This window comes from Ambystoma mexicanum, chromosome 1q (genome assembly GCF_040938575.1).
Source record: "Ambystoma mexicanum isolate Mex_15411 chromosome 1q, UKY_AmexF1_1, whole genome shotgun sequence".
Lineage (NCBI taxonomy): Eukaryota > Metazoa > Chordata > Amphibia > Caudata > Ambystomatidae > Ambystoma > Ambystoma mexicanum.
In genome coordinates, this window is record NC_090922.1 from 1390708104 (window position 1) to 1390734853 (window position 26750).

Sequence of the window (26750 nt, forward strand, 5' to 3'; positions counted from 1 at the left end):
CTTTAAGAGTAAATGTGATTTTAAGAGAGTAAAAATGACTTTTCTCCTTTGCAAGAGAGTAAAATGTATGTGACATCCAGCCAACGAGTTCAAAAATTATATGGAAATCATTACTATGCTGCAGCTTTCTGCATTGTGACAGAATACACTTTTCATTATTTCTCTAATGTCTGGACATTTGATCCCTCCTGTATATAGTTAAATGTTGAAATCAAAAAACTTAGCCAATTAAATAGTAAAGCAAACATGAATTGTATTGTGTGTTTTGACGTTCAATAGCAGAATTGTCTTTTGATGTTTAATGAAAGTCCTAATTTCCTGTAGTTATTACCTAATAGTATGCCAATGTTATGATACAACAGTGCAGAGAGGCACAGACTCCATGCTAAATTCTACATCTAATCTAATAGCCAAATGGTTATTTATATATTGCTTTTGTCAAAGTGCTGTACATGGAACATATTTATCACAATTATCACCAAACCAAAGTCAGTACTCCTTTATCGACCTCGAAAGGATGAAAGGCTGAGTTGGCCTTGCTGGGATTCGAACCTGCAACCTACAGATCATGCACAGATTGCAGCAACGAGTACTCAACCGGCTGAGCTATCTTATTGGCTAACATCCTTCAGAGATCGGTTAACTGAGTATCAACTGAGGTATAATAATGACAGTACCTAGATTTTGGACGAACAATTTATGAAGCGCTATATAAAGTTAAATGCCTATCGGGATTATCACAGGGACAGGTTTTGCTGAGTTTCTTTTTCAATTACCAATGTAACTTTCCTTTGTTTGTTTTTGAACAGCACTTGTACTTCCTGGATAGTCAGGTTTTGGATGTTTTTAATTGTAGTCTTGAAGATTTGAGAGGCTAGAACACCTGTGATTGGTGTAATGACAATCACTCACCCTTGAGCAAACACTCTGCCGCCACTGACCATCTATAGTAATGTACCCCATTGACTGCAAGGTTGAATGGATGTAAACTATACTGTGCATAGTCATCATTTTACACACAGTTTTTATAATTAGAGTGTAAATTACATTATAAGTGTAAAATGATCTGCCTCTGCAAGATTATGCACATAGCACCAGAACTCTGTTGGTTTGCTTTCACTGTAAAAAAAAGCATAATTTGCTACAAAATATTAATTCTTAATTGCAACTTAGTTTTCCATCTTATTAATTATACAATCCTAAAATTCTAGGAAAATATGCACATTGCTTCTGAAACTGAATGTTAGGAAACCATTCCTTTTATCAGAGTGTGCAGTTTCTTTTTTTGAAAGGCTTCAGAGAAATGCATTCTGTTTCAGAGGTGGCTTGCAATTACATCCATTTAGATAAAAATCAAAAGAAGCCTTCTGGTTTCTGTCAACTAACCTGACCTCTGCACTGCCCTCTGCTCTAAACCTGTGTGTAAATGTACACAGGAAAATAATAAAGCTGTCGTATTTACAAGATTTTCATGTGTAAAAATGCCTCGTACGCACCTTATCTGGAGGCTTGCAGAAATCTATTTAAGAGAACGAATCAGAAAAAGAAAACCAAAAACCAACTAAATAAATAAATGAAAGTGCATCACAGAAATTCTTTTGGATGCTTCCTGTTAAAGAGAAGGAATCAATCCAACAAGAAACGCGATCAGTAAAATTAAAGATGCGGGAACGCAATTTGAAACAACAAAATTAAATTGTATATGAAGTAACAAACGTTAAAAGGCCAAGTCGGTGAACAATAAAAACGGCATTGATGGTGGGGCCTTAAAGGAGACTCAGACTACATGGAAATTTCACCCCACATTGGATTCCTGTTCACAGACATAAATTGCAGGCGCAACAAAGGGGGCTTCCAAGAACAGTGAAAGTAGTTTAGTGCAAGATCGTCATGTTAAATTGTTGGAAGGTCAACGGCAGTGACAGAACCAGAAGATATGATGGATCCTCGTAAGCAAGGGCAAGATTCCTTGGTTTTCAAGATTTTGACCAACAGTAATAGAATGGGGGCTAATGGGATGCATAATCCTCAAATGATAATTAAGACAATGGCCCTCATTACGACCCTGGCGGAAAGTGACTGACCGGACCGCCACAGCGTAAATAGCGTTTCCGCCATTGCAAGAAGGAGCAAAGTGCGGCCCATTCCGACCCATCGGGCACGAGCACCACGGCATGGCGGAAGTGCAAAGTCCGCGATGGCGGAAATGAACCCAAAACGGCCCACACCGCCGCCGTACGGCGCCCTAGGTGCAATACCGCCACCCATCACAGCGGACACCGCAGTGTGCGCCTACCGTAGCGAAACCAAGAAAAATGGGAAAAGTAGCGAAGAAAGCGTGCGACCGCAAGCGGCAGGTCCACTTCTCCCGTGAGGAACTCACCGTGCTAACAGAGACCCTCCAGGAGAATGCTGCCGTCGTCTTCTGCACGCAAATGACCAGGACTGCACTCGCAAACAAGAAGGCCATATGGGCTCTGGTGGCACAGCGGGTAAGTGCGGTGGGGACCGCACCCCGCACCCCACAGCAATGCCATAAGCGATGGGACGACCTGCGGATACGCGTCCGCAGCATACTCTCTGCCAACTGCAACATTGCCACAGCCACCGGGGGAGGGTCGGAATCACCCATCAAGCTGACCCCCTGGGAAGAAATCTGTGCCTCCACCATCGGAATGGAGAGCATAGAGGGAGTCGGAGGGATGGAGAAAGGAGTGCAGACATCCGAAGAATCAGGTAGGTGGCCCAAATAAAACAATGCTAAATCCACAAAGTCCATCCATGTGAAGCACCATGTGTCCCCATAGTGCAACAGAAACACATGTCCAGGAGAACGTCCACACACATCGTCCTGATAGCGCACGTTAAAACCCACAATAAATACATAAATAATTAAAAACCCCTAAAACACGCACTACACGTGCAGCAGGCACACCCTAACTGCAGGCTGCCAAACAACTGCACCCTCACTCCACACACAAATGGAAGCACCTCCAAGGCCCCGACCCAAATCACCCTCAGGTACCACCCCAATGCATGTGATACAATTCCATTCCAATTCCCACAGACCCACCAATAACCCTCGCCCTCCTTTACTCCACCACAGGGTCCGATCCAAACGACGAGCTGCAGGACACCCCTACCAGCACACCTGCAAAGAGGGCCAAGACCAACGGCCAAAGACCCTCCTCCTCAGCTGCACGCATCAAGACACGGCAGCAGCACAAATCAGGTGGCAGCACAGAGGAGGGAACATCAACAGGCACCCCAGCAGCCAGCATGCCCACACCACCACCACCACAGGTCCCCCCAACGGATGCCACAGAAGGCACTGCCTCCGGTGGCAGCAGCACCATAGGTGACACCCCATTGATGGCAGCATGCTCCGACACAGAAGACGGGGATGTCGAAGTCAGATCCATCCATGACCTGTCCCAATCCCCCTGTCTGTCCCATCCCGTACTACATGAGGATACCACGCAGGGGCACCCACAAGACGACGACTGGCCATCCCCCACAAGCCCTGTGGCAGGGCAACATGAGGACAACAGCCCCTCTGTGACACCCCCGCAAATGGCCATGGCCCAGCAGAGGCAACAGTCCCTCGACCAGTTAATAGTGCAACAGCAGCAACTGGCCACGCTCCTCAAGGACCATGCCGATGAATGTGGGGGCACTAAGGCAGACATAGAAACATCAACTGAGACACTTAGGGCAGAAATGGAGAGAGGTACAGAGACACTAAGGGCACAAATGGAGAGTAGCACCGAGAGCCTGAGAGTCCAAATGGAGAGAAGCACCGAGAGCCTGAGGGGGGAACTGCATGCGACGTCCAAAGACGTATGTGGTGAACTTGCCGCAGTGCGCCGTGTGCTCACTGAGCTCTCGCAGACCCTTAGGGACATGCATGGACGTGAGCAGGCAGAGACATCATCCGTTGCAAGTTCCGTCCAGGGCAGCCCCCAACGTAGATCTGGGAGGAACCTGCGCTCCACAGGCAGGGGTGCCCCTGATACCCGCAGAGGGGGCTTGCAATAGCGACTGCCCACTGACGATGAGCATCTTTGGACACTGGTGTTGGGGGGGGAGGTGGGAGGGTGGAGGGGGTGCGTTGGGCTCACTTGGGTGGCGGGTCGATAGGGTGTACAACATGATATCACATATGCCATAAAAAGTGCACGATCAACCAATGAGATGTGTGGACATTGATCTTTGTGTACTAGGCCATCATAGGCGTACAGTCCATATTGTGCATGTCCCAGACACACACAGTGCCACGAGTCCCGTGTCCATGTATCAGCCACCAGGCGTGAGTGCTAGAAGCATACATCAATGAGATGCTGACGAATTTCACGGGCCTCCTGTGCCTCGCGGACTCCTTGAGGTGCTGCCACATCCCCACCCTCATCATGACCATCATCAGGTGCTTGCAGTTCTGCGTCAGGGGGCATGGGCACATTTCTACGTACGCACATGTTGTGGAGCATGACACATGCCATCACCATCTTTGCAACCTTCTCATGGCGGTACAGGAGTGCCCCGCCAGACCTGCTGAGGCAGCGGAAATGACCCTTCAGTAGGCCGAATGCCTGTTCAATGACTACACGGGTACGTGAGTGGGCATGGTTGTAGTCCTCCTCATGCTGGTCCCGTGGGTTCCGGACTGGTGTGAGGAGCCATCTCTTCAGTGGATATCCGGCATCACCTGTATGTGGACGATAAACGAATTATGTGGAAAGCCATTGCTACGTACGCACCCCCCCCCCTTCCTGCCAGGTCATTGCCGAATCACATACCCCACATCATCATGCATGAAATGAGACTCACCGAGTAGCCAGGATCTGTTCCCTGCGTGTCGCTCCATGTAGCGTGGTATCGTAGAGTTCCTCAAGACCATAGAATCATGGGTTGATCCAGGGAATCGGGCACAACAATGTGTAATGATCCTGTTGGAGTCACACACCATTTGTACATTCAGAGAATGAAATTGTTTTCGGTTGCGGTACTGGGCCTCCATGGCATGTGGGACGACCAATTCCACATGGGTGCAGTCGATGGCACCAATGCAACCCGGTATGCCGGCAAGTGCATGGAATCCCACTTTCGTGTTGGTAATTTCCAGCTCCGAGCGTGGTAGGGAGATGTAGTCGTCTGCGTGCTGCAGGAGGGCATCGAGCACTTGCAATAGTGTCCGTGAGAACAGTGGCTGAGAAATGCCATGCAACTGTCCGACTGTGTGCTGGTAGGTGCCTGTGGCCAGGAAGTGGAGTACAGACACCACCTTCAGTAGGGGTGGGATGGCGGTTGGGCTATCTATCATGCTGACAAGGTCAGCCTGTGTCATGTCCACAATGGCGGCTATGGTGTCCCGGTCCAGACGGTAGAGGGTGTGGATCTGCTCATCAGTGAGGTTGAACGGATGGGCTCGGAGGCGTGGGATTGCGGGCTGCCTGCGTGGTGGTAGTGGCTGTGCTGGCGGCCCTTGCTGGCCCTGCCTTGGCCTCCTCCTCCTCCTGCGTCTCCTCCGTGCGGCCGGTTGTAGTTGGTGTTCGTCTTCTTCTTGGAGTTGGAGTACTTGCAGTGCTATCAGGTCCCCCAGGGCCAACATCGCGAGTCCTGCCGGTAGCATTTCGGTGTGGTTGTGGGAGGAGACTGGCTGTGCAATTTATGTGTTTCCAGGCTGAATGGCCTCCACCTGTGGTGATTCATTCCACCTGTGCAAACTGCTCTCCCCTTTGGCCGAGCGCGTCCCGCGCACAACGCTGCAATTCGTGGAATGGCATCTTGCTATTGCAATCTTGTATTTGTACCCGATGGCCGTGTAACATTGGTTGATATGTTCATTCTGCTGTGGTCCCATTGTTTCACATACTATCTGTGCAGTCGCGAACAGAGTTGTGAAGGGTCAGTGGAACGTAGTACTCGAGTAACGGTGGGCCCTCATTCATCACTGTACCGAGTTGCAACGACGGGCGGGGCGTCCCATTCGTGGGTGAAGGCAGTTGCCATTTTCACACACAGCCGCACTCGATGGATTAATTAGTGTTTTAAAACGGCCACAGATGCCTCTTCGACGTGATGTTGCAAATGAGGAATTCGAAGGGCGGCGCTTTCGGTTTTCAGCTAGCGGCGAGGAGATGCCCACAGGTCTGACTGCAAATATAACGTTCTATTGTTCAATGTCCTTGGGACAGGGGCCATGGCGAGAATGCTATGATTGATATGAATAGTATGGGATGCGCAATTGCGTAGTGGACGATAAGGCAGGACGTTCCCAAATACATGTTACTTCACTAGACTGGAATTACGGGCTGGGGCACTGTGGATTTTGCAGGCTGCATAACGCACAGACTCAATGGATATTTCTAATGTTATGTGAGTAAATATTCAGGCGTTTTCATTACGGGATGAGGGAATGATGAATGGATGCATGGGCAGGTGATTTGATACAGAGTTTGCCATGTACAGGGCTTCTTGGGATCTGTCCGCCCCCCCTGCGCTATGTGATGCAGGGCTGCCATAGTGGGACCATCGTCTATCTGGCCTTGTTGAGCCCTCCCTGTCTCGACGCGCCTTCAGACACTTGTGTCCATGCACGTTACCAATCCCATCTGAAGGATTCTGTTTTGACAGACGCATGCACAGGTACACTCGTTTGTGATGGTGTTTTCACCTCGATATAGATAGTTATGATTCGCAAGTGGTTTTGGGGTGGTGATGATCCTTTGGAGTGGGCTAACATGCATATGGCTGTGGATTTAGTGTGATCATTGAAGTGAGTTGTTCGAATGTAGTTCTGATGGCCATTCTATTCTTTTTCTTTTCTTTTGGTTGACAGGTATCTCCTCCCCTTTTGCCACTGCCATCTGTATGCCACTCCTGCAGATGGGTTTTACTCCCGACACCTGCTGCTTCGTGTTAATCAGTGGAGCAGCATTACGATCTTATGGGACGATCGCCAATGGGCCACATGCCCTTACGCAGTACTGGTGGCTCGGAGCAACATTTCGGCCTTTCAGCTGGACTAGTGCCTCCCCATTGGGACGGCCCTGCGGTTCTGTGCGCTTCCATGTTGCCTTTTCGTACGTGAATGTGGCTCTGTGTACCATGAGGGTACAGGGCGTCACACAAGTGGTGGCTGGTCATTTCTTGCGGATGCAGCCCACAATGGTGAAATGTGTTTTGGAGTTCATGGCCTGATGGCTGTATGGGCTTGGTGATATTGATGTGCATTAAAATTCTATTCTGATATGGGCCGTGTAGCGTTCTTCTTTGCAAGTGATGTGGCATATTCCTATTTGGGGAGCGATGTCTTGTGAGGGGATCTGCATTGGGTTCCAGCTTCGGAGTTTTGTTGCGTGGTCCTGTACTGGGCGCGTTTGCCTACGAAGCCCGTGAGGTCAGGGATGGGGGCTGCCAATACGACAGTTTGGATGTTGTCATGCTCAGGGGCGGGGGATTGGGTTTTGTGTGACAGATGCCGGTCAGCCAGGTGGACTGGTGGAATGTTGTGATTTTCTGAATGTTGCTGGTCACAGGTGCCTGTGTTTGCGTGCGTTTCTTGGTGGGGGACTGTGGTCATGTCCATTGGGATGGCTTCTGTATTCGTGCCATCTGTGCCCTGCAGCTCCCATTGGCCCCTCTTGAGGTTCATTTGTTCATTGGCATGCATGGGTGACTTGTGCATTTCACTGGTTGCATGTGGCTTCGTTGCACCTACGGGGAGTTGTACTTTGTGGGCAGGGAGCGGTGTACGGGCAGTCAGTGGGGCCGTTTACGGTTGATTCGCGATGCCGTACTTCTCACCATGGCGGAATGGTGCATTCCGCCATGCTTGATGGCGTTAGGTACATGTCCGCTAGGGTCGGAATTGGCGTACCGTTGCGCCATGGTGGTGTTTACGGTTTGGCATGGCGCGCGCGCGCGTGCTTGGTGCAGTTAGCGTTGGCGTTCACTACGGTGTCGCTAATGGCATCGTACTTTGCGGTGACGGGTCATAGTCGCACCGAGCGCTATTCGATGGCGGTATTGCATTTCCGCCATCGTTTTCCGATTTCCGCCAGGGTCGTAATGAGGGCCAATGTGTCCTGCAGAAGAAAATGAAATCTTGAATCTGAGAAATATCTGGACCCTTTTTAAAAATAATCCCCTCTCTTCAATTAGTAACATCGAAGGACAGTGAATTAGTATAATTTGTGGATGATCGGAGTTCTGATATTGTGGAAATAAACGTAACTTCTATGATTGTTAGTGATATCTCAATCTCAGCTTCCAACAACCTATGACAAAGAGGTTACGACTTGAGGAGACCAAGAGACTTAAGCCTGAATACCATGCTTAGTTCTGAGACTGAACAGTTCACAAATCAATCCCTCTTTTTCCCCATAAAAATTTCTTGTGAACAGGGCACACATTCATGTTGTAAGTTTGTTCTATTGGATCCTCGTTTAAATCAGGTGCCTTTTAGCAAACAGTGGCTTGGCTCACTGGAGCACTTAACTCATGTTTTTAGTGTCTTTCACATTATGGGTAGTTTTATGGAATTCGAGAGGCCATCATCACATCTTAAATGATCCTTGTGTTATTTATATATTTCTTTTGAAACAGCTGTACATAAAACAAAATTTAAAATTATGATAAGCAAACTGATTTAATTACCTCACAAGGATGAAAGGCTGAGGTGGCCTTGCCAAGATTAGTACTTGTGACCTGCAGATCACAGACCGATCCCTGCAGCGATTGCTTAATCAGCTGAGCTATCTTAATCCTGGAGGTGAAGTAGCCCTGATCTTTTACAGAATGGGTCCCTGCTTCTGTTATTCCCACACAGGCCTACTCCTTCTTTGAATGCCTGGTATTCAGGCTCTCTATCTCTCCTGGCCTCTCTCTAACTGTGGCCACTATTTACAGGCCACCTGGCCAGATCGCCGTCTTCCTCTCAGATGGGCTGACCTCTACTCTTCTCTCTGTGTCTCTACCTCTCAACTTCTCCTACTCTGAGACTTCAACATCCACTGGGATGCTTCCGCTCCCTCCTCGGGGCTCTTCCGCAATCTCTCCAACACTCTCTCTCTTTCTATTCTACCCTTCTGCCCAACACTCTCTGCCGGGTACACCTTGGATGTTCTCATCTCTTCTGACATCCACCTACCTAACCCTCTCACCACTCCTCTCTCTTAAATTGACCACTTTCTGCTCTCCTCCCACCTGACGTTCTCTGTCCCCAAGCTAAAGCCTACCCCAGCACTGCCACCAACGTTCTTGATCATCCGGTCCATGAAGCGTGTGTCAGCGGAGGACTTTGCTGCTACTTTCTCCCCTCCTACTACTCCTGCAGCTGGCTCACACTCTGATACAGCCCTCGGTAGCCTGCATCTTTCTATCTCTAACACTCTTGATGTCCATGCCCCTGTCATTAGAATACGTCTGAAGCCACATCCTCTGACAAACTGGCCTGTCGCCTGCTTCAAAGGAAATTCCGACTCTCTGCCCTGTATAAGAAGTGAGCCCATATCTAAGCCTGCATCTCTGCGGCCTCTAAAAACACGGCTGGACTCTAACAACATGGCCTAAATCTGCAAAGAGCTTGCCAATCCTGTTGCAGTCTCCATATATCCTGTCCCCTCCCAGGCCCTATGCACGGCTCTGGCTTCTCAGTTCACCTCTAAAATTCAGGACAGCTTGACTTCTCTCTCCTCTTCCTCTCCCTCTATCCCTCCTAGCCTCCTTGTGGCTGCCTCTCCCTCTCCTCCTCCTTTCTCCTCCTTTTCTGGGATCACTCCTGATGACGTTTCTAGACAAGTTCGATCTTTGAAAGTCTCATCCAAGCAGGTGCTCTCTCTCCTGCTCCTCCAGAACGATCATGGACCAAATTGACACCCTTGATCCAGCCTTGGCTGATTCCTGAAATCACTCTTTTGCCACTGGAACCTTCATTTCTCCCTTTTAGCACTCCCTTGTACACCTCCTCCTGAATAAACCTTCTGCAGATCCTTCCTGTCCAGCAAAATACCACCTGATCTCAATCACTCCTTTCCTGGGCAAACACTTGGAAAAGCTGGCCAACTCCCAGCTTACTCTCCACACTGAATCTGTTGGTTATCTCCATGGCCACCAGTCTGATTTCAGAGCAGCCAGAGGAACGTAAAATGCTCTTCTGAACACCCATGGAGATCTGCTCACTAATCTTGACTCTAGCCTTCCTTCTGTTCTCATCCTCCTTGATCTTTCCTCCGCTTTTGAAACGGTTAATCATGCCATCCTGTTCAATCGTCTCCATGAGAACCTGGGCATCATGGGTCAGGCCCTAGCATGGTTGATCTCCTTCCTCCTGCACCGTCCTTCTCAGGTCGAACTAGGATCCTATCTCTCCACCACCTCTCTCACCACATGTGTTGTTCCCCAGGACTCCAACCTCTCACGCCGGCTTTTCAACATCTACGTGGCCTTTTTGGCCCGCCTCATCTCTGCATTCTCCTCTAACTTTCAGTGTTGTGCAGATGACACTCAGCTCTCCTTCGGGCTGCCCTCTGCCTCCTCTCTTCTCTCGCACCTTCAACAATCTCTGCCTCTATGCCAGGAAGATCGAGATCCTCCGCACTAGAACCCCTGAACCGGCTTTCCCTCTTTCATGCTGGCTGCCCTCCTTGGGCCTTCTCCCTGTGCCTTCCTGTGAGACAAAAACCCTTGGGGTCATCTTCGGCTTCACTCTCTCCTTCTCTCCTCACATCACAGACCTCTCCAAGAAGTTCCACTATCAGCTTCACCCCCTCAGAGGTATTCTTCCTTTTCTCACTTTCCCCCAGAAACTCAACGTCTCCAGAGCCCTATCTAGGCTGGACTACTGCAACAGCCTCAACTTACCTTCCTCTTCTATCTTCCTTCTGCAACTAACCAGAACAGGACTGCAAGACTTGTCTTTGGCCTCAAACCTAGGTATCATATCTCCCCAGCCCTGAAATCCCTCTGCTCCCGGTGGCTGCAAGGATCAAGTTCAAGACCCTATGCACTGACAACAAATCTTTCTGGGGTCGGTGCCTGCACAACATCCATTTCTCTCTTCCTAAAAATCTTCCTTCTTGAGCCCTTCGCTCAGCTACCTCCAATCCAACTCTCTGATGGTTACACGCCTCTCCAGGCAGAGACGGCCTCCTTGCACTACACAGAGCCTGCTCCCCTGGCTGCACTTATTCAGAACAATGCTGCCCTGATTGCACTACGCCCTCTCCCTGCCCTGGCACTTCTTCCCCGCCCCCCGGCACTTGCACAACCTGAATGACACAAGGCCTAGTAAGACTCTTTGTTTCTCCCTCCCTTTGTCTCCCTACCTTGTCTTGTCGCGCCCAGAAAAACTTGCTTACAGACACCGAATAAAAAATCTCTTCAAAGCAGCCTGAGGAATAGGGTAGGAAGCTCAGAGTATGCTCCCAGCGAAAGAAGGTCTGCGAGAGAACAGAGTGCAGACCCTAATACAGCATTTTATTTTTCATCCCTCCGTGTTATTCACCCAGAAGTAGTTTCATCATCCCTGAACTTTGATAGACAGCAGGTAACATCAGAAGATTAAACTAAAGGCATCAGTAATTGCGATCTGTCATGGCTATCTTTCCTCGTTTCCAGGAGTGGATATCTTGGAAGTTTTTCATTTAGGGTTTCATGTACTTTGTTGGGTGGGTGAGAGGGCATCAGGAAATATTACAATGGGCAGTGAGTATTGCAACCAGATAAAGTGCATCACTCAGGGTCTTGAGCATGGGCAACTAATGATTGTCTGCCAGTCGGACCAGATTGTTTACAGAGATAGAGGAAAGAGTGAGCTCCCCTGCACTGCAGGGGGCAATACCCAAAATAGCCACCGGTGAAAACACCATGACTCATTCCTGCTTTTTCAGGACAATTTTCCTGATGGTATCTCAAATGTATTTTTCCAGTTAAACAGTAAATGTGCAGGAAGGGAACCCCCACCAATGCCAAAGCGGGAGCACACTGATGGGGGTTTTGGTTCCTTCGTCTGATGTTATGGACACAGTTATTCAGTTTTCTGTAATCTGAGAGCCAAGCAACAACAATATATCTTTACATTCTGATAAATGAGATTTGTGAACTGTAATGTTTGCTGATTCATAATTACTGTGATCAATACCATTCGTTGCATTTGGAGATAAATGCAACAGCCTATTATAGAAGCCCCTATGTCAGCTGAAGCTACTGCCCAGGAATGTCCTTTAAAGTAATATCCTGCCAGCTGTGAAGTGCCTGCACATACGATATGTTCTACAATCTCTACTGTTGACTACACATCAAGCCTCCCATCAAGCAGAGAGCCCATATTTATCCATCCATCTGGAGCATGCGCAAAACCCCCACTTATTTGTATAGGGAAAGTGACTCTCATGTAGGTCTTTTTGGGAGCTGGTAGCCTCTAAGGACTAGCCTTCCACAAGTAGTAGTGAGTGGGCACCAAGCGATGGTCCTCTTCAGCTGGTAGATGAAACCAACCCATCCCTCCTGGGGACATCAGCAGATCATATACCATGGCAAATGCTTCCAGGTGCAATCTCTGAGCACAAGACAGAAGCAGGAGGTTGATGAAAAAAACATTCCCAAATAGGGGCTAACAGAAAGTCTTTGGCCGACTCTAACTTTCGTCTGAGAAAATGTGTGATCCACAGGGGGAAAATCCCTTAGGCTCCAGACAGGGAAGTGGCTGTGGGCATCCCACAGCAGCCCAAAAATGATAAGGCACTTTCTTTTTTGGGGCCACCTGATGGCGAACTGGATCCACCTTATGGAAGAGCATCAACCAGGTGGATCCTTGTCAGCATGCTCAACACGCCATTGGTCTGTGGGAGCAAATATGTTTTCAGAACTTCCACTTGACATGAGTGTATTGCTCCAAGTCATCTGAAGATTTTCTTCTGTTTCTCTTTGACCTTCTTTAAAATTCTTCTACTTTCTCTACCTTCAGCCTATGTCCTCATGTCTGTTTTTATTCTCTAGTGTTCCTAAAAATGTGGGTATGTTTTTCCTCTGGTTACTCTGACGTCCTTTATTTTCTTTCGCAATCATTTTCTTCTGTCCCTGATGTTTGCTCATATACTATTATTTATTGTTTATTTGTACAGCGCTTATACACAGGTGAAGAGCTTCAAAGTGCTTCAAAGAGGTAGTAATACTACTAGCTAATAAATGAACACATGCACTGTACACGGACATCTACTGTATTATATAGAAAGGAGAGATGCCATAGGCAGTTTTAAGCAAAGTGAGGTAAAAGTGGCTCAACCCTAAACAGTATCTACATGATACCAGAGTCCTATGTTTGCTGCAATCAAATACAACATATTTGATGATATCATTGTTCCCTTAGCCCACACTAATGCCTTCAGAATTAGCCCTTCGGTGTGTGTGTCGCACCACCCAATGGTACTATTTAAGCAATAATGCCAGAGGTGGTGGAGACACTGTCTGGAAATGTACTTTTCCCCTCCCCCTCTTCCCATGCACTTGCGCATTCTCAATGTTACTGGGCCTAGTAAAATCGCTTGTTTTGTTCTCCCCTGTTCCCTTCCCTTGCCTTGTCGGGCTCTGAAACACGTGTGTACAAGCGCGATAGAAATTAAATATCAATTCAATTCAAGTGCAGGACTGATTGTGACCCCCTGGAACCATTAGCAGGTCATAATTCCCCCCACCATGGGGTCACAGCTATTAGCACCCTGATGCTAATAGCTTTTATGCAAAGTTGTGAAACAGCACTGCAGCCATTTGATGTGTTTTAAAACAAATAGAGAAAATGGCTGCCATGGAAAAAGGGAGAAGGTAACTACTCATGGCCCCTTCTCCCTTTCCATGATGACCATTAACGTGCGAGTGAAGAGGGGGGCCGGCAGGGTATGTGGTGATCACGGCCCTCGGGAGGGGCTAGAAGAAGGTAACTGGATATGTGGGAGGGGGTTGAGGGTGTGTTGGCCATGGGGAAATGTCACAAAAGTGGATAGAGGCAATCCATTCTGAAGAGCATGTGCCAGAGCTCACCCAAGTGGGTGTATGTTCATAAGCAGAAAATGGACCTGCAAAGGTGCAGAAGTTCCTTAAAACAGAACACAGAAAATGCATTTTAGCAATAAACTCGAAACTGTAAAATGAAACATGATGCAGGACGAGGGGTAGATAGAGGTTGTGGTAAAGACTAAAGGGGAGTTGGGTAGGACATGGGAAGAACCCATCCAAATGCAAAGAACTTTACATTAATTCACTGAATCCCTATTCAATGAATCACCATCATTCCGATTCTGGGTGTTCAGAATGGTGGCTTATTAGTGTTTGAAGTAGACCGTATTCAGTCAACAGGCTGCGGAAGGTTTCCCAGGATCGGTCAGTTTCTGGGTTCAAGCAAAGTGTGATTCTGGAGTGCTTATATATCCATTTCCTGTATTATTGCTGGGGAAGGACTAGTCACGCAGGAGACATTTGCTGGCGACAATGCAAGATGCATACCACGGCTCAGGGGTCTGGTGAAGAGGGACGGGTATGGAGGGTTGGGCACAAGACCCACAGCCAATTAAATGTATGATGGGTAAAATACACTATGGAAAAGCAAAGGTAGACTGTTCAGTAATGGGTGGTGAATGGGAATATGCAGGATCAAACCCCCCTTTTAAAAAAACAAGAAGCAGCAAATGATTTAGTTGGGGATAATGGTGCACGGATTTTTAGAAGAGTAGAATACGTATAGATCGGACAAAATGCATTGTGTATATTCAAGACAATCAAACATGTGGATGCACCAACGTCTGTGTGTGTTTCTCTCTGTGTCTGTTTTACACACACACACACACACACAAATGCACCCCCATGCACTTGCGCACAAACGCAAACACGAGAAGGCGTGTTTCTCTGGAAATCTTTCTACGGTTGGGATGCTCTGGTTTACACTTCACATCCCACCTGGTGGTTAATAGGGGCATTTAAAGGATTTTAAAATGTAATGCAATCAGTAGGGAGTAGTAGCACACTTGAATTAACAAATTGAGGCCTTTATAATCCTTAAATTCTTTACACATTTAAAATGAAGAAATTACCAGCATAATCAATAATCTGCTTTGCAAAGCAGGCATACCATGCAGATTTTGGAAAAGGCGTGTCATACCAGCATCACATTGGTGCACTCTGACGTCAATTTAACGTAAGGCTTGAGGACATCATAGTGAAATGCTGGAGTCAGTAGCCGGCGATGCTGAAACCATTTCTGCCCGGATAGGATCAAGAGACCTTTCCCTGGTGGAAGCAAGAACAGTGACTCATCAAGGTCAGCCTATCCTCCTCATCTTATTGGTTTGCCAGATTGCTAAAACGTGGCTTTTTACTTGTACTGTAACTCTATTTGATTGGATTATTTTTCAACCATTTTTGTACTGGAAGATCCAATCAAACTCTATTTGATTGAATTATTTTTCAACCATTTCTGTACTGGAAGATCGATTTATTCAAAATATGCTATACATACCAATCCACGGAGTAACAAAATTGACGCCAAGGTCAGCCTTTGGATCTACAGAGAGTAGAAAAAAGCAACTGTGAGGATTGACATCCGCATGTTGACCTGAAAAATGACTTACTTATTTGAAATCCATTCAATTCAATCATACTTTAGTTCATCTCAACCAAGCATAAAAGTAGCACATAGATGTCAGTCAGCACACAAAAGATCAAACATTTATGTTCACAAAATTAATTACAAAAACAGTTATATCTCCTTTAGATACTAAAAACAATATCATAATTTCATATTTATGGGTTGCCACTGTCCGACTTGTCTATCCATCAATACAGTAAGATCAAATATACTATATTTCCTAAAGTTAGCAAAGCTGTCTTGTTTAATACCAATGACAAATTGTTTTAAAACAGTAATTCACATACTTTTTTAAAATCTATTTCTCCTGTGCCAAGAAAACCATCTTATAATCTAAAATCGTACGTGACGATTTTGTGTAACTTTTTTATGGAATGGTTTTTGTAACGCTTTAAATTGGGGTCAACGTATGTCCTACAGACATGGGTCTGGTTTCATTCCATTCCAAATGTAGCCCACTTTAATGGTATACTGTTCAAATCTGCAATTCTTAAGGCGTTTGAAGTTTATTCACTGATGAAGTTGTGCATAAGTGGTACTCAGACCTTCTAGACATGTCCATCTGTCCTCTGATTCATCTTCCACAAAGAGAGATCTTCTCTCGCGAGAGGAGGGTCAGGTTCTCCATCCAGATATCAGGACTCTCAGCCTTCATGCATGGTTTCTGAAAGGCTGAGGTACAAAGATTGGGACCTCCCGGATGACGTAATGGAGGTGTTGCTTTCGGCCAGAAGACCAGCAACCAAATCACTATACTGCTGCTGTTGGAACAAATTCTGTAGCTGTTATCTTTCCTTTCACACCTAGCAAATTTAGGACTCCAGATCTGCACAGTCCAGGGTTACCTAGCAGCGCTGTCCATTTTTAAACGCACTGCTGTGGAACTCTCATACTTCCGAATACCCTTGGTTATTCAATTTTTGAAAGGGTTGACCAATGTTTACCCCCCAACTCCATTCCAAGTCCCCCTGTGGGACCTTAACTTAGTCTTGACATTTCTAATGGGTACTCCTTTTTAACCCCTTCATTCCTGCCCATTGAGATTCCTTTATCCTGAAAACCCCCTCACACTGTCTTTCATAACGACAAAATTGTTCTTCAGGTGAAGCCAAATTTCCTCCCAAAGGTTGTGCCAGAATTTCATATTACACAAAAGATAACCTTACCTTCATTTTACCCTTCTCCTCATCCGGGGAAAGAGGAAGAAAGGCTGAAGAGACTTGACCCAAAGAGTGCTTTGAGTTTCTACATCAGCAGACTTGCAAAAGATAGGCAAACAGACCAAATTTTTGTGGGATACACAGGGCATAAGCAGGGACTAGCCATCACTAAACAAACCATTTCGAGATGGATAATTCTAACTATCCTAGAATGCTATAAACTGGCAGGGAAAGACCCTCCTCGACACCTGAGGGCTCATTCAACCAGGGGTATCGCAGCTTCGTCAGCTCTCCAGAGTGGAGTTCCAATAAAAGACATCTGTGAAGCTGCCACATAGTCGTCTGCACACACCTTCACTAGATTCTATAGTTTAGACTCATCTTCTAGCCAGGAGACCAAATTTGGGAAAGCTGTATTGCAATCTGTGCATTGTAAAAACATACACATTTTTACTCCCTCCTCCTGCACATATTACTGCTTTGGGAGACTATCAACGATAAGGAATACGTGGAAGGAGACAATTCATTCGAAGAACAAGTTACTTACTAACTGTAACGTTCTTTCAACTGGATGTTCCTCCCACGTATTCCTTACCCCTCCCATCCTTCCCTGCAGTAAAACGTCCCTTATAGTTGCAGTCTGTGCTCCCTAAAGGGTAGTAACTGTCTCATTCTGCACAATACCTATACAAAAAGGAACTGAGCAACGGACGCTGCGCGTGACTATTTATACCAGTGATGAGGTTGAAGTCGAGACGGAGGCCTTCGAGGGACATCGACTCGACAGTCATCAAGGCGCAGCGCCCTCTACTGAAAAGTTGGGAATATCAAACATAAGGAATACGTGGGAGGAACATCCAGTCGAAAAAACAGTTGGTAAGTAACTTGTTCTTCTCCTGTGCCAAGCAATTTACCCTATATATAAAACGATGTCGTGTAACATTTTTATGTAACGATTTTTGTAACACTTTAAATTGGGGTCATCGTATGTCATACAGACATGGGTCTGGCGTCATTCCGTTCCAAATTTAGCCCACCCACTTTAATGGTATACAGTCCAAACTGCAATTCCTAAGACATTTGATGTCTATTCACTGGAGTTCATTCACTGATGAAGTTGTGTATAATTGACTATTTAGTGTAACGTTTCACATGAGTCTGGTGTCATTTCGTTCCACATGCATCCAACTTTAATGGTATACTGTCCAAAGGCATTTGAAGTTTATTACCTGATATTAACTGATGAAGTTGTGTGATGAACTTGTGTAAGTGACGGTACCGTAATGCTTTGAATTTGGGTCATTGTATGCCCTAATGATATGGGTCTGCTGTCATTCCGTCCAACATTTCTCCAACTTTGCTGGTAAATTGTCCAACTTTTCAATTCCCCAAAGGGGGATGAGGGTGTGAACAAAGGGAGCCTTTGGTTTGGTGGAGCATCCCTACAAGCGGCCAAGCCGTTCAGTTCAATGCGCTGCAGTTGCCAGGGGGTTTGGGCAGAGCCCCCGAGGTTTGGCGCCAAAAGCACCAGTTGGGCAGAGCCCCCCTAGTTAAACAATATAAGAGTACTACCTAAGGGTTTTTCAAGATGCAAACCCTGTAAATCAGGGGAATCAATTCCAATGTTATAATATATGCATTTAACTTGGTGCTCACCAATAAACATGATCCCCCACTCAACCTCTTTTTCCCATTGATTGAGTAGCTGGAAATAATTTTTCGTGCTGGGGATTCTTGGGAATAGACAATATCAAACGTTCTAATTAAGTTAATCCATTCTAGTTATTTTAAGACTTTTGTCAGCCTAGCAATATTTAATTAAACCTATGCAACTACATCATAGGAGCATTTCACAAGTGGGTAAGGGACTGTTTGGAACGGTATTCCTATTATATGTTTATTCCCTGCTTCCTGAAGGCATGATGTGTGTCTGTAGGAGTGAGGTCATGAATGCAATGTCTGGAATGTGATTGGAATGCTGAGTGTATGAGTGCCCACCCAGGGCAGTTGGTAATGATGTAGCCCGGGTGTTGGAAGCCAGTGGGCTTCCCTAGTACTGTACCTCCTATCTCCTTGTGATGAAACCTGATTAAAGTAACCTGAGGATCACAGCTGGTTACCAGAGTATCTTTTATAAGTACCCTGACTACTGGTCATAACAGGGACCAATTGTAGGGTAGATGTCAATAAAGTGGGGCTCAAATTGTCAGTTGGCTGACTCAGTAGCAATAGTCCCATTTGCTAAATCAGTGGGTCTATTCTCATTTAGCCGACCTTTAATATCATTTGCAGCATGCAAGCCACCAAATAATGGTCTACCTCTCAGCACAATCGGTACCCAGTGATAATAACAAAAAGATGATAACATGTTTAACGAATCATTTGTACTGAAATATATACATTTTTACTTTATTTTATTACATATTTACAATTCTTTTTTAAAATATATGTATAGGGGGTGGGGTAAGGAGTTAAAATGCTTGGACAGGGGGTTGGAGTGGGGTTATAAACAAGGAGAAACAGGGGACTTGGGAGGAACCCCCCAATTAAAAAAAGTAATTGGTATTATTTTCGGTGAAAATGTTTTGTTAAACATGTTTTTGTTATTTATTGATTCGTTAATATCACAGTGAACCATCACAATCTACAACCCGGTTGCAGAAGAGTACACCCATCGATAGATAGTGAACTATTAACTATGTGATTATTAACAAAAGTAAATTTAATATAATCTTTGTCAACCACCCTGGGGTGTGCTTGGGTTGGGCTTCTTTAATGTCACCCCTGACATCCTTGATATTGTACACAATGTACACATGCATTCAGTAGGGTACTTTCCCTTCCGTCCTATTTTAAAAGTCACCTGCTCTCGCATAAAAAGCTAATTTTCTCATGTTATCTTTAAAAAACATGGCAACAGAAAAATAAAGATTTCTAGGCAAAAATAAGCTATTTGTGTCTATGCATGCACAAAACAATTACTGACATCCCTATTTTGAATAGTGGAGGCAGGCTTGGCAGTGTCTTGCTCACCACGTACAATAGCTAGCGCTACCTACATGTGGAATCTTATTCGTGAGGCATTCGGCTCTTTTAAGGACAAGAAATGCTGTGTTTTTGAGATGCCCCCATCCTACTGGATTGACTCAGACGTGAAACAAAGGGAAACCTGCAAAGAGTTAGAATTGGTTGATCGGGTTAAAACAGTGTTTGTAGTAATTATATAGTTACAACTGCAAGAAGATAATTTAAAACACCCCACCTGATGGTGTTACAAAATGGGCTTCATCACGAGTTGGGCGGTGTGATTAAAAATAGCGGCGGTAATAGCGTTACTGCTGCAATACCACACCACCCAACTATTAGTTGTGCAAAAAGTTTCAGGATTCACCTCCAGCTCTGAGTTGGAGGTAAATCCGCCAACTTTCTGCCCATTTTCGGCACACAATGTGGTGTAACTACCGTCGCATTAATTGCACCAAAAATGCACCATTGAGTCCAATGAACTCCAAAAACATGGGGATTTACACTGCGGTAAAACCGCTGGACCAAGTGGCGGTAACAGTAAATGCATTGGGCGGTATTCCAGTGGATTTACCACTGGGATAGCGCCCAACTCTTGATGAGGACTGATCTAAATAAAAATATTCCATGGACTACGGCTTGTTTCTTGATCTTAGGAGCTGTTTAATAAACACCACTTAGTAGACAATATAAGTACCATCAAAATGAAATCAAAATACAGCTCATATAACTGATCAAGTTATTTTAGCAGTTTGTAAGCCAAGGAAACACATTCTGTTTCCTTAGGTAAACTTCTAAACAATGGCCTGCAACTGTTTAACACTGTGGGAGGAAGTTAATAACCTGCCACTAGCATGTGCTTCTTCAGGGTCTAGTCCTCCCTCGGGGTTGCAAGATCATTTACCTTGGGAACAAACAATGGAGGCAACTGAATGGTCTGTAAATACCTCCTTTATTCTCAGTATCAAATAGGTTAACCTCAGTGTTTGAACTATTTGGATTCGGATGGTTTTCTTTGGTTCAGGAAAGTTTAGTTAATCAAACAAAGGTTAAAAGTCCACATCCCTCAGAGATCTCAGCATTCACTTGTGTATCATCTGCATATGATTCTAGCATTACAGGAAAGACATTAAAAGCAGGAAGAGTGGTATCAGGTGACAATTGGCAAGAGAAATGGGGACAGAGAAGACCCCTAGGTTACCCTGCAGGAGACCCCAATGAAGTGGAATATAATGAGCCCATCTGTACTTTTTGTGACCAGTACGACGAAAAAAGGGTTATATTAGTCATTTGTGGTATTGAATGGGTGGATAAGGGAGGGTAAAGTTTGATGAAGGGCAGCAAAATCAAAAGCAGCAGAAAGATCTAAAATGACAGTGAACATCAGGATTTAAATATCCACCATCATCCACCCAGCAGACTGTTTCTGTTCCATGGGCCAGTTGAAAGCCAGACTGAATAGGTGGTGAGGGGTTTGCAGTGATGGTGATCTAAATTGGATTGTGATTCCCCCCTCTACCTCTCCATTAGTTTAGAGACTGACAGAGGATTAGCGATGGATCTAAGATTTGCTGGCAGAGGTGGATCTAGGGAAAGCATTTTCAGTAGAGGTGATGTCACGCCAGATTTCAAGGAATAGGGCATAATACCAGCTGAGAAGCCAGCATCAATCAACTGTGTAATATATCTAGGAAAAGGGTAGTATATTAACACGGCAGCCAGCTTGGGATACTATCAGCCTCAGGGCTATAAGGCATTAACTGTTTATAAGACCCTCATAAGTGGAGGACACACTTGCAGAGAAGGTGAACATATCTGAAGTAGAAGGGCCAGGAGAAGAAACTCCAAAAATCTAAGGAAAGCAGTCTAGTCCTTTAAAGGTCACATAGAGCCCGAGTTCAGTTTTATTTAAGCAATAAGCCCTGAGACGCGGGGAGCAATACCGAATGCTGTAAAGCCCCGGGGCCCATAGTTACAGGCTTTTGATGAACTAAGATGGGTGGTATCCTCCCATCCGGTTTTGCAATGCCTGGATTTCTCCTGGCAATTTTATGTCCAGACTGAAGCTTCTGGATCTGATGTAGGGGCCTTATTGTCGCAGGGTAACACAGCAGACCTGAGAACTGTCGCTTTCATCAGTCGAAAATTGTTGCCTCATGAGCGTCAATATTTGATGAGTGAAAAAGAGTGCCTGGCCATCAAGTGGGCCATTGAGGCATTTTGTTACTATCTGCTTGGTCGGTCTTTCTCACTATTCACCGACCATCACTACTACAGTGGGTAGCCATCCAAAAGAATTCAAATCTGCAGGTCCTGAGATGGTTCCTTATGCTTCAGCCCTTTCAATGCCTTACCATTCACAAACAGGCTGCCTTCCAGATCATAGCAGATTATCTGTTGCGGACCTCTGATCTACCCGAACGGCTAGATCCTAGGGAAGGGGTTTGGGAGGCAGCAGAGTGCAACGGCGTTCTGCTTCAGTGATGACGACTCAGCATATTTGAAAGGAGGTATTGGGTGACAAGAATCCGAGATACCTCTGCAACAGGGCCTGTCTTGGACATTTGTCTATGGTTAAAACGGGCATCACAGGTGACCGTTGCTGACACAGGGATTGTGGCACCCAGGAGCAGGGGAAGTGGCAGCTCAGAACCTCGCCAGACAAAACAAATGTGTATTCCCCCAGACTACTCACCAGAGAAGAGGGTGCAGGAAGGCAGCCTGGAATTCAGGGGTCTGGAAAAGGCAGAAACGATGCAGACCACTCAGGCAATGGCAAAGGCAACATGGTGGCCTGCGATCCCGGTAAAAAAAGGGGTGAGGGCGGGACCTAACTGAGTGCAGAGGTAATTAGTCCTGAGAACGGGATACATGCTGATTCATGGGAGGGTCAGGAAACATGGATAAAAGCAGACAGAAGTGTTACATTGTGTCCTTTAGATTCTCTGAACTGCAGGAAGAAGAAGACAATCCCGAAGGACTTGAATACAGCTGAGCTGTCACGACCCTCTCCCAAAACCCCCTCTGGCAAACCCATTGGCCAGGTGGAGTCAGGACTCGGGCCTCTAGAGCCTGGCATCCTCTTCAAAAGCCCTCATGGGGCCAATCCTGGCTCCTATGGCGCCAGGCTCAGACACCATGAACAACAATGTGCTTGGGAACTACTTTATTGTATTGTCAGCCAACATGGAGGCATCCACATAGCTTGGTTACTAAGAACCAAGCTATGCGGTCTAGTGTTTTGGGTGTGGCAGGCCTGGAACTACTTTCCCTGGTACTTCTTTACCTGGGCTATATAAACCACACCCTGACTGCAGAACATGCTTCGTGTTACTTTGCAGCTTGCAACGTGACGCTCACTGTGTCCAGCTATTCCCTCGAACCTCGGAGAAGCAGAACCTGCAAGGAGACAAAAGGAACATCATTAGCAGCAGCATCTTCCCTGCAGTCGTCATCTTTAAACACTCGCAGCTACTGAGAACAGCTTCCTCGAATCTGCACACCTCCCGGACAGAATGACCTGAAAGAGGACGATAGAGGCAAGAGACATTTACAAATTACGAACTGCTCAAAAGGCTTACCTGGCTGGTTGCCTCTCAGCTGGCACCACTCCGGATATTCCACTCGCTCTGAAGAACACTGCGACCTACAAGGAAGGAAAACACAGGTTAGCAAAGGCAAGACTTCGCAGCACTGCGCATAGCGCTTAATTACCTCATCATAGCGCTCTTAATGCGCCCTCATTTACCAGCCGAGCTCAACCAAGCCAGTTCGCCGCGCTGAAGCTCCGCATACCTAAGGGAGAAAAAAGAGACATTTTAAACAAAGAAACGCATGCAGGATAGCAACAAAACTAAAGAACAGCAATAAGAGCTACCTGAACAATATCAAACGGGCTGGCGTCAGTGAAGTAACTGGACAGCACTCGCCCATGAGAGACAACGCGCCCCTGCAAAGAAGGCAGGACGGAGAGCACGCCTAATTCTACCACAAGGCAGAACCTTCCCCGCAGACCACTTCAGGGCAAAGCTGAGAAGCATACCAGCAAGTAACCCAGCTGGGTGGCGTCCCTGTTGATACCAGGTGAGCGTAACAGTACACGAAGCCTACCATAACAAATCCACCTGGGCGCCATGGAGACATCAGAAATGGACCAATTGGCCCAATTACTAGGAGAGCTTCGTGCTGAGGTTCAATCTGCCCGACAAGAGACTAATGCCCTCCGGAGAGACCTAATGGTGACCAAAGAACGCACTGAAGAGATTAGCAGGCAATACTTGCAATCACAGGCAGGACAGACGCCTCTACCTGGAAGCAATCCAACGATGCAAAACCCCGCCATTCCACCAACTCCGGTACAGATCACGTTACCTGGAACAGTGCCCCTGGCACCACCAGAAAGGTTCTCAGGTGACCCAAGGAAGTATGCAGCATTCATCAATCAGTGCCGCCTTCATTTTCTTTGTAGGTCTGGAGCATTTCCAAACGACCAAGCTCGGGTAGCTTTTGTCTTATCATACCTGAGTGGTAGTGCAGCAGATTGGTCGGTGCCATTGGTAACCCATGACGATCCTCTATTACATGACTTTGGGGGGTTCCAGAGAGAAATGGAACAACTTTTTGCTCGCCATACCCAGGAACAAGCAGTAGACAATGAACTCTTGTCCCTCCCACAGGGGAATCATGACTTGTTAACGTACATTGCTACCTTCAACAGACTGGTTGCGAAGCTAGGTGGCCAGAAAACAAAAGAACCACGTTATTCCATCGAGGCTTACGAGGCGAATTAAAGGACGTCTTAGCCCAGGTGGTCGATCCACCCAGAGACTGTGCAGAATTCATAAATCTGGTTGTGCAGCTAGACCACCGGTTGCAGGACCGAACGGCAGACCGGTCTAAGACGGACCCTCGGACCGTGTATGTTCGACCAAGAGAAAACACACCCCGTGTACCTGAAAATGCTGTAGAACCCCTGCAGATTGTAGGGATACGGCCTCCATTAACAAAACAAGAGCGGGACAAAAGAAGACAACAACAGCTTTGTTTGTATTGTGGGAAACCAGGACATTTCCTGAAGGACTGTCCAGTAAAACCCCCAAGAAGAACAGTCGGGGTCACAGAGAAGCATGAAGCTAAGGAATCGGGAAACTACCAAGTTCGACAAACGTAGAGGTCAGTTTGTCGAGTGAAAAGAAAGAGTTGCTGACCTCGCACTTTGCAATACCAGTGATCTTAATTAACCACCAACAGTCGTCAAGAATGCATGCCGTTGAAGCATACATCGATAGCGGAGCAGTTGGAAATTATATTGATCAAGAACTGGCAGCAGAGATGGGGCTTCCTTTGTGTTCTAAGCCAACTATGGACAAGGTAACCATAGTGGATGGGACAGAAATCGCTTCCGGACCAGTAACCCAGTCCACAGCCAGGGTAACCTTGCTGTGTTAGGACGGACATCGGGAGTCTATTTCATTCGATCTCATCAAGGCACCTCAGTTCAGGCTAATACTAGGGATGCCATGGTCAGTTGCTCACAACCCTTTGATAGACTGGCGGGCACGAAAATTAACCTTCCCCGGTGACTGCTCCCCTGCCTGCTATTACCAAGAGGAAAAACCCGACGTCTGTATCCCCATGACTCCCAGAGGGACAGTATCAACCCTGGTAGCAACTAATACCTTGCCAAGTGAATACCATGATTTCCAGGATATTTTCCGAAAGGACCAAGCCAAGACATAGCCGCCGCACAGGACCTATGACTGTCAGATCGACCTTGTTCCTGGTGCACAAATCCCTTGCAGCAGGATCTATGCTCTCACAGAACCAGAAAACCTTCATTTGAAATCCTATTTAGACCAGTACCTTGCAAACTCATTTATCCGTCCTTCGAAGTCCCCCGCAACCAGTCCTTTGTTCTTCGTACCGAAAAAGGAAGGAAACTTGAGAACATGTATTGACTACCACGCATTGAACCAGATCACTGTGAAGAATCGCTACCCCTTGCCACTTATCCCTGAGATGCTAGACCAAGTTAAAGATGCCCAGATTTATACCAAATTGGGCCTTCGAGGAGCGTACCACCTGGTCTGAGTCAGAAAAGGAGATTAATGGAAATCCGCCTTCCGTACTAAGTACGGCTTGTTTGAATATCAAGTCATGCCCTTCGGGTTATGCAACGCTCCTGCAGCATTCCAATATTTCATGAATGACATCTTAAGGGAGTTAATTGATGAGTGCGCCTTAGTGTACATAGACGACATCTTAGTATACTTAGCCTTGGAACAAGATCATGTCAAGCACGTTCGTTCAGTCCTTACCAAGCTCCGTCAACATTGCTTGCTTTCAAAGCTTGAAAAATGCTTTTTTCACGTCACCGAAGTAGAATTTCTTGGTTTTATCCTTACTCCAGGAGGCATCAGAATGTCCTGCACAAGGTAGATGCCATTCTGAAATGGCCTTCACCGACGTCTCTGAAAGGGGTACAAAACATGCTGGGCTTTGCGAACTTCTACCGCCGGTTCATCCCAGACTTCTCTCAGGTCGTGCACCCAATCACAGTACTATTACAAAAATAGCAGAAGCAGAAGCAGAAGAAGCAGAAGAAGCCTTAAAGGAACTTAAACAAAGGTTTACCTCCGCTCCAATCCTCCGAGATCCTCGTCCAGACCTCCCTTATGTTGTTGAAACTGATGCGTCCAGTCTCGCAATGGGGGCTGTCCTTTCACAGAGAGACCCGGAAACCGGCCAGCTACATCCTGTGGCCTTCTGGTCGAAAAAGTTCTCACCTCCAGAGATTAATTATGTCATCACGGACAAGGAACTCCTGGCTATCAAATCCGCATTTAAAGCCTGGAGGAACTACCTTCTGGGGGCCAGACACACCATTACAGTCATCACAGACCACCAAAACCTGCAATCTCTCAAAACAG

At 46.4% G+C, this 26750-nt stretch overlaps 1 protein-coding gene across 1 annotated transcript in view; it reads right to left on the minus strand.

Moving 5' to 3' along the window:
- LOC138548002 (cytochrome P450 4B1-like) overlaps positions 1-26750 on the minus strand; it is a 166739-nt gene that overhangs the window by 116404 nt on the left and 23585 nt on the right. The window contains exons 3-4 of the mRNA XM_069642249.1: positions 15509-15553; positions 15152-15279 (exon numbers count right to left, since the gene is read on the minus strand). Of these exons, the coding sequence (XP_069498350.1) occupies positions 15152-15279; positions 15509-15553 (173 nt within the window). The remainder of the gene's footprint in view (positions 1-15151; positions 15280-15508; positions 15554-26750) is intronic.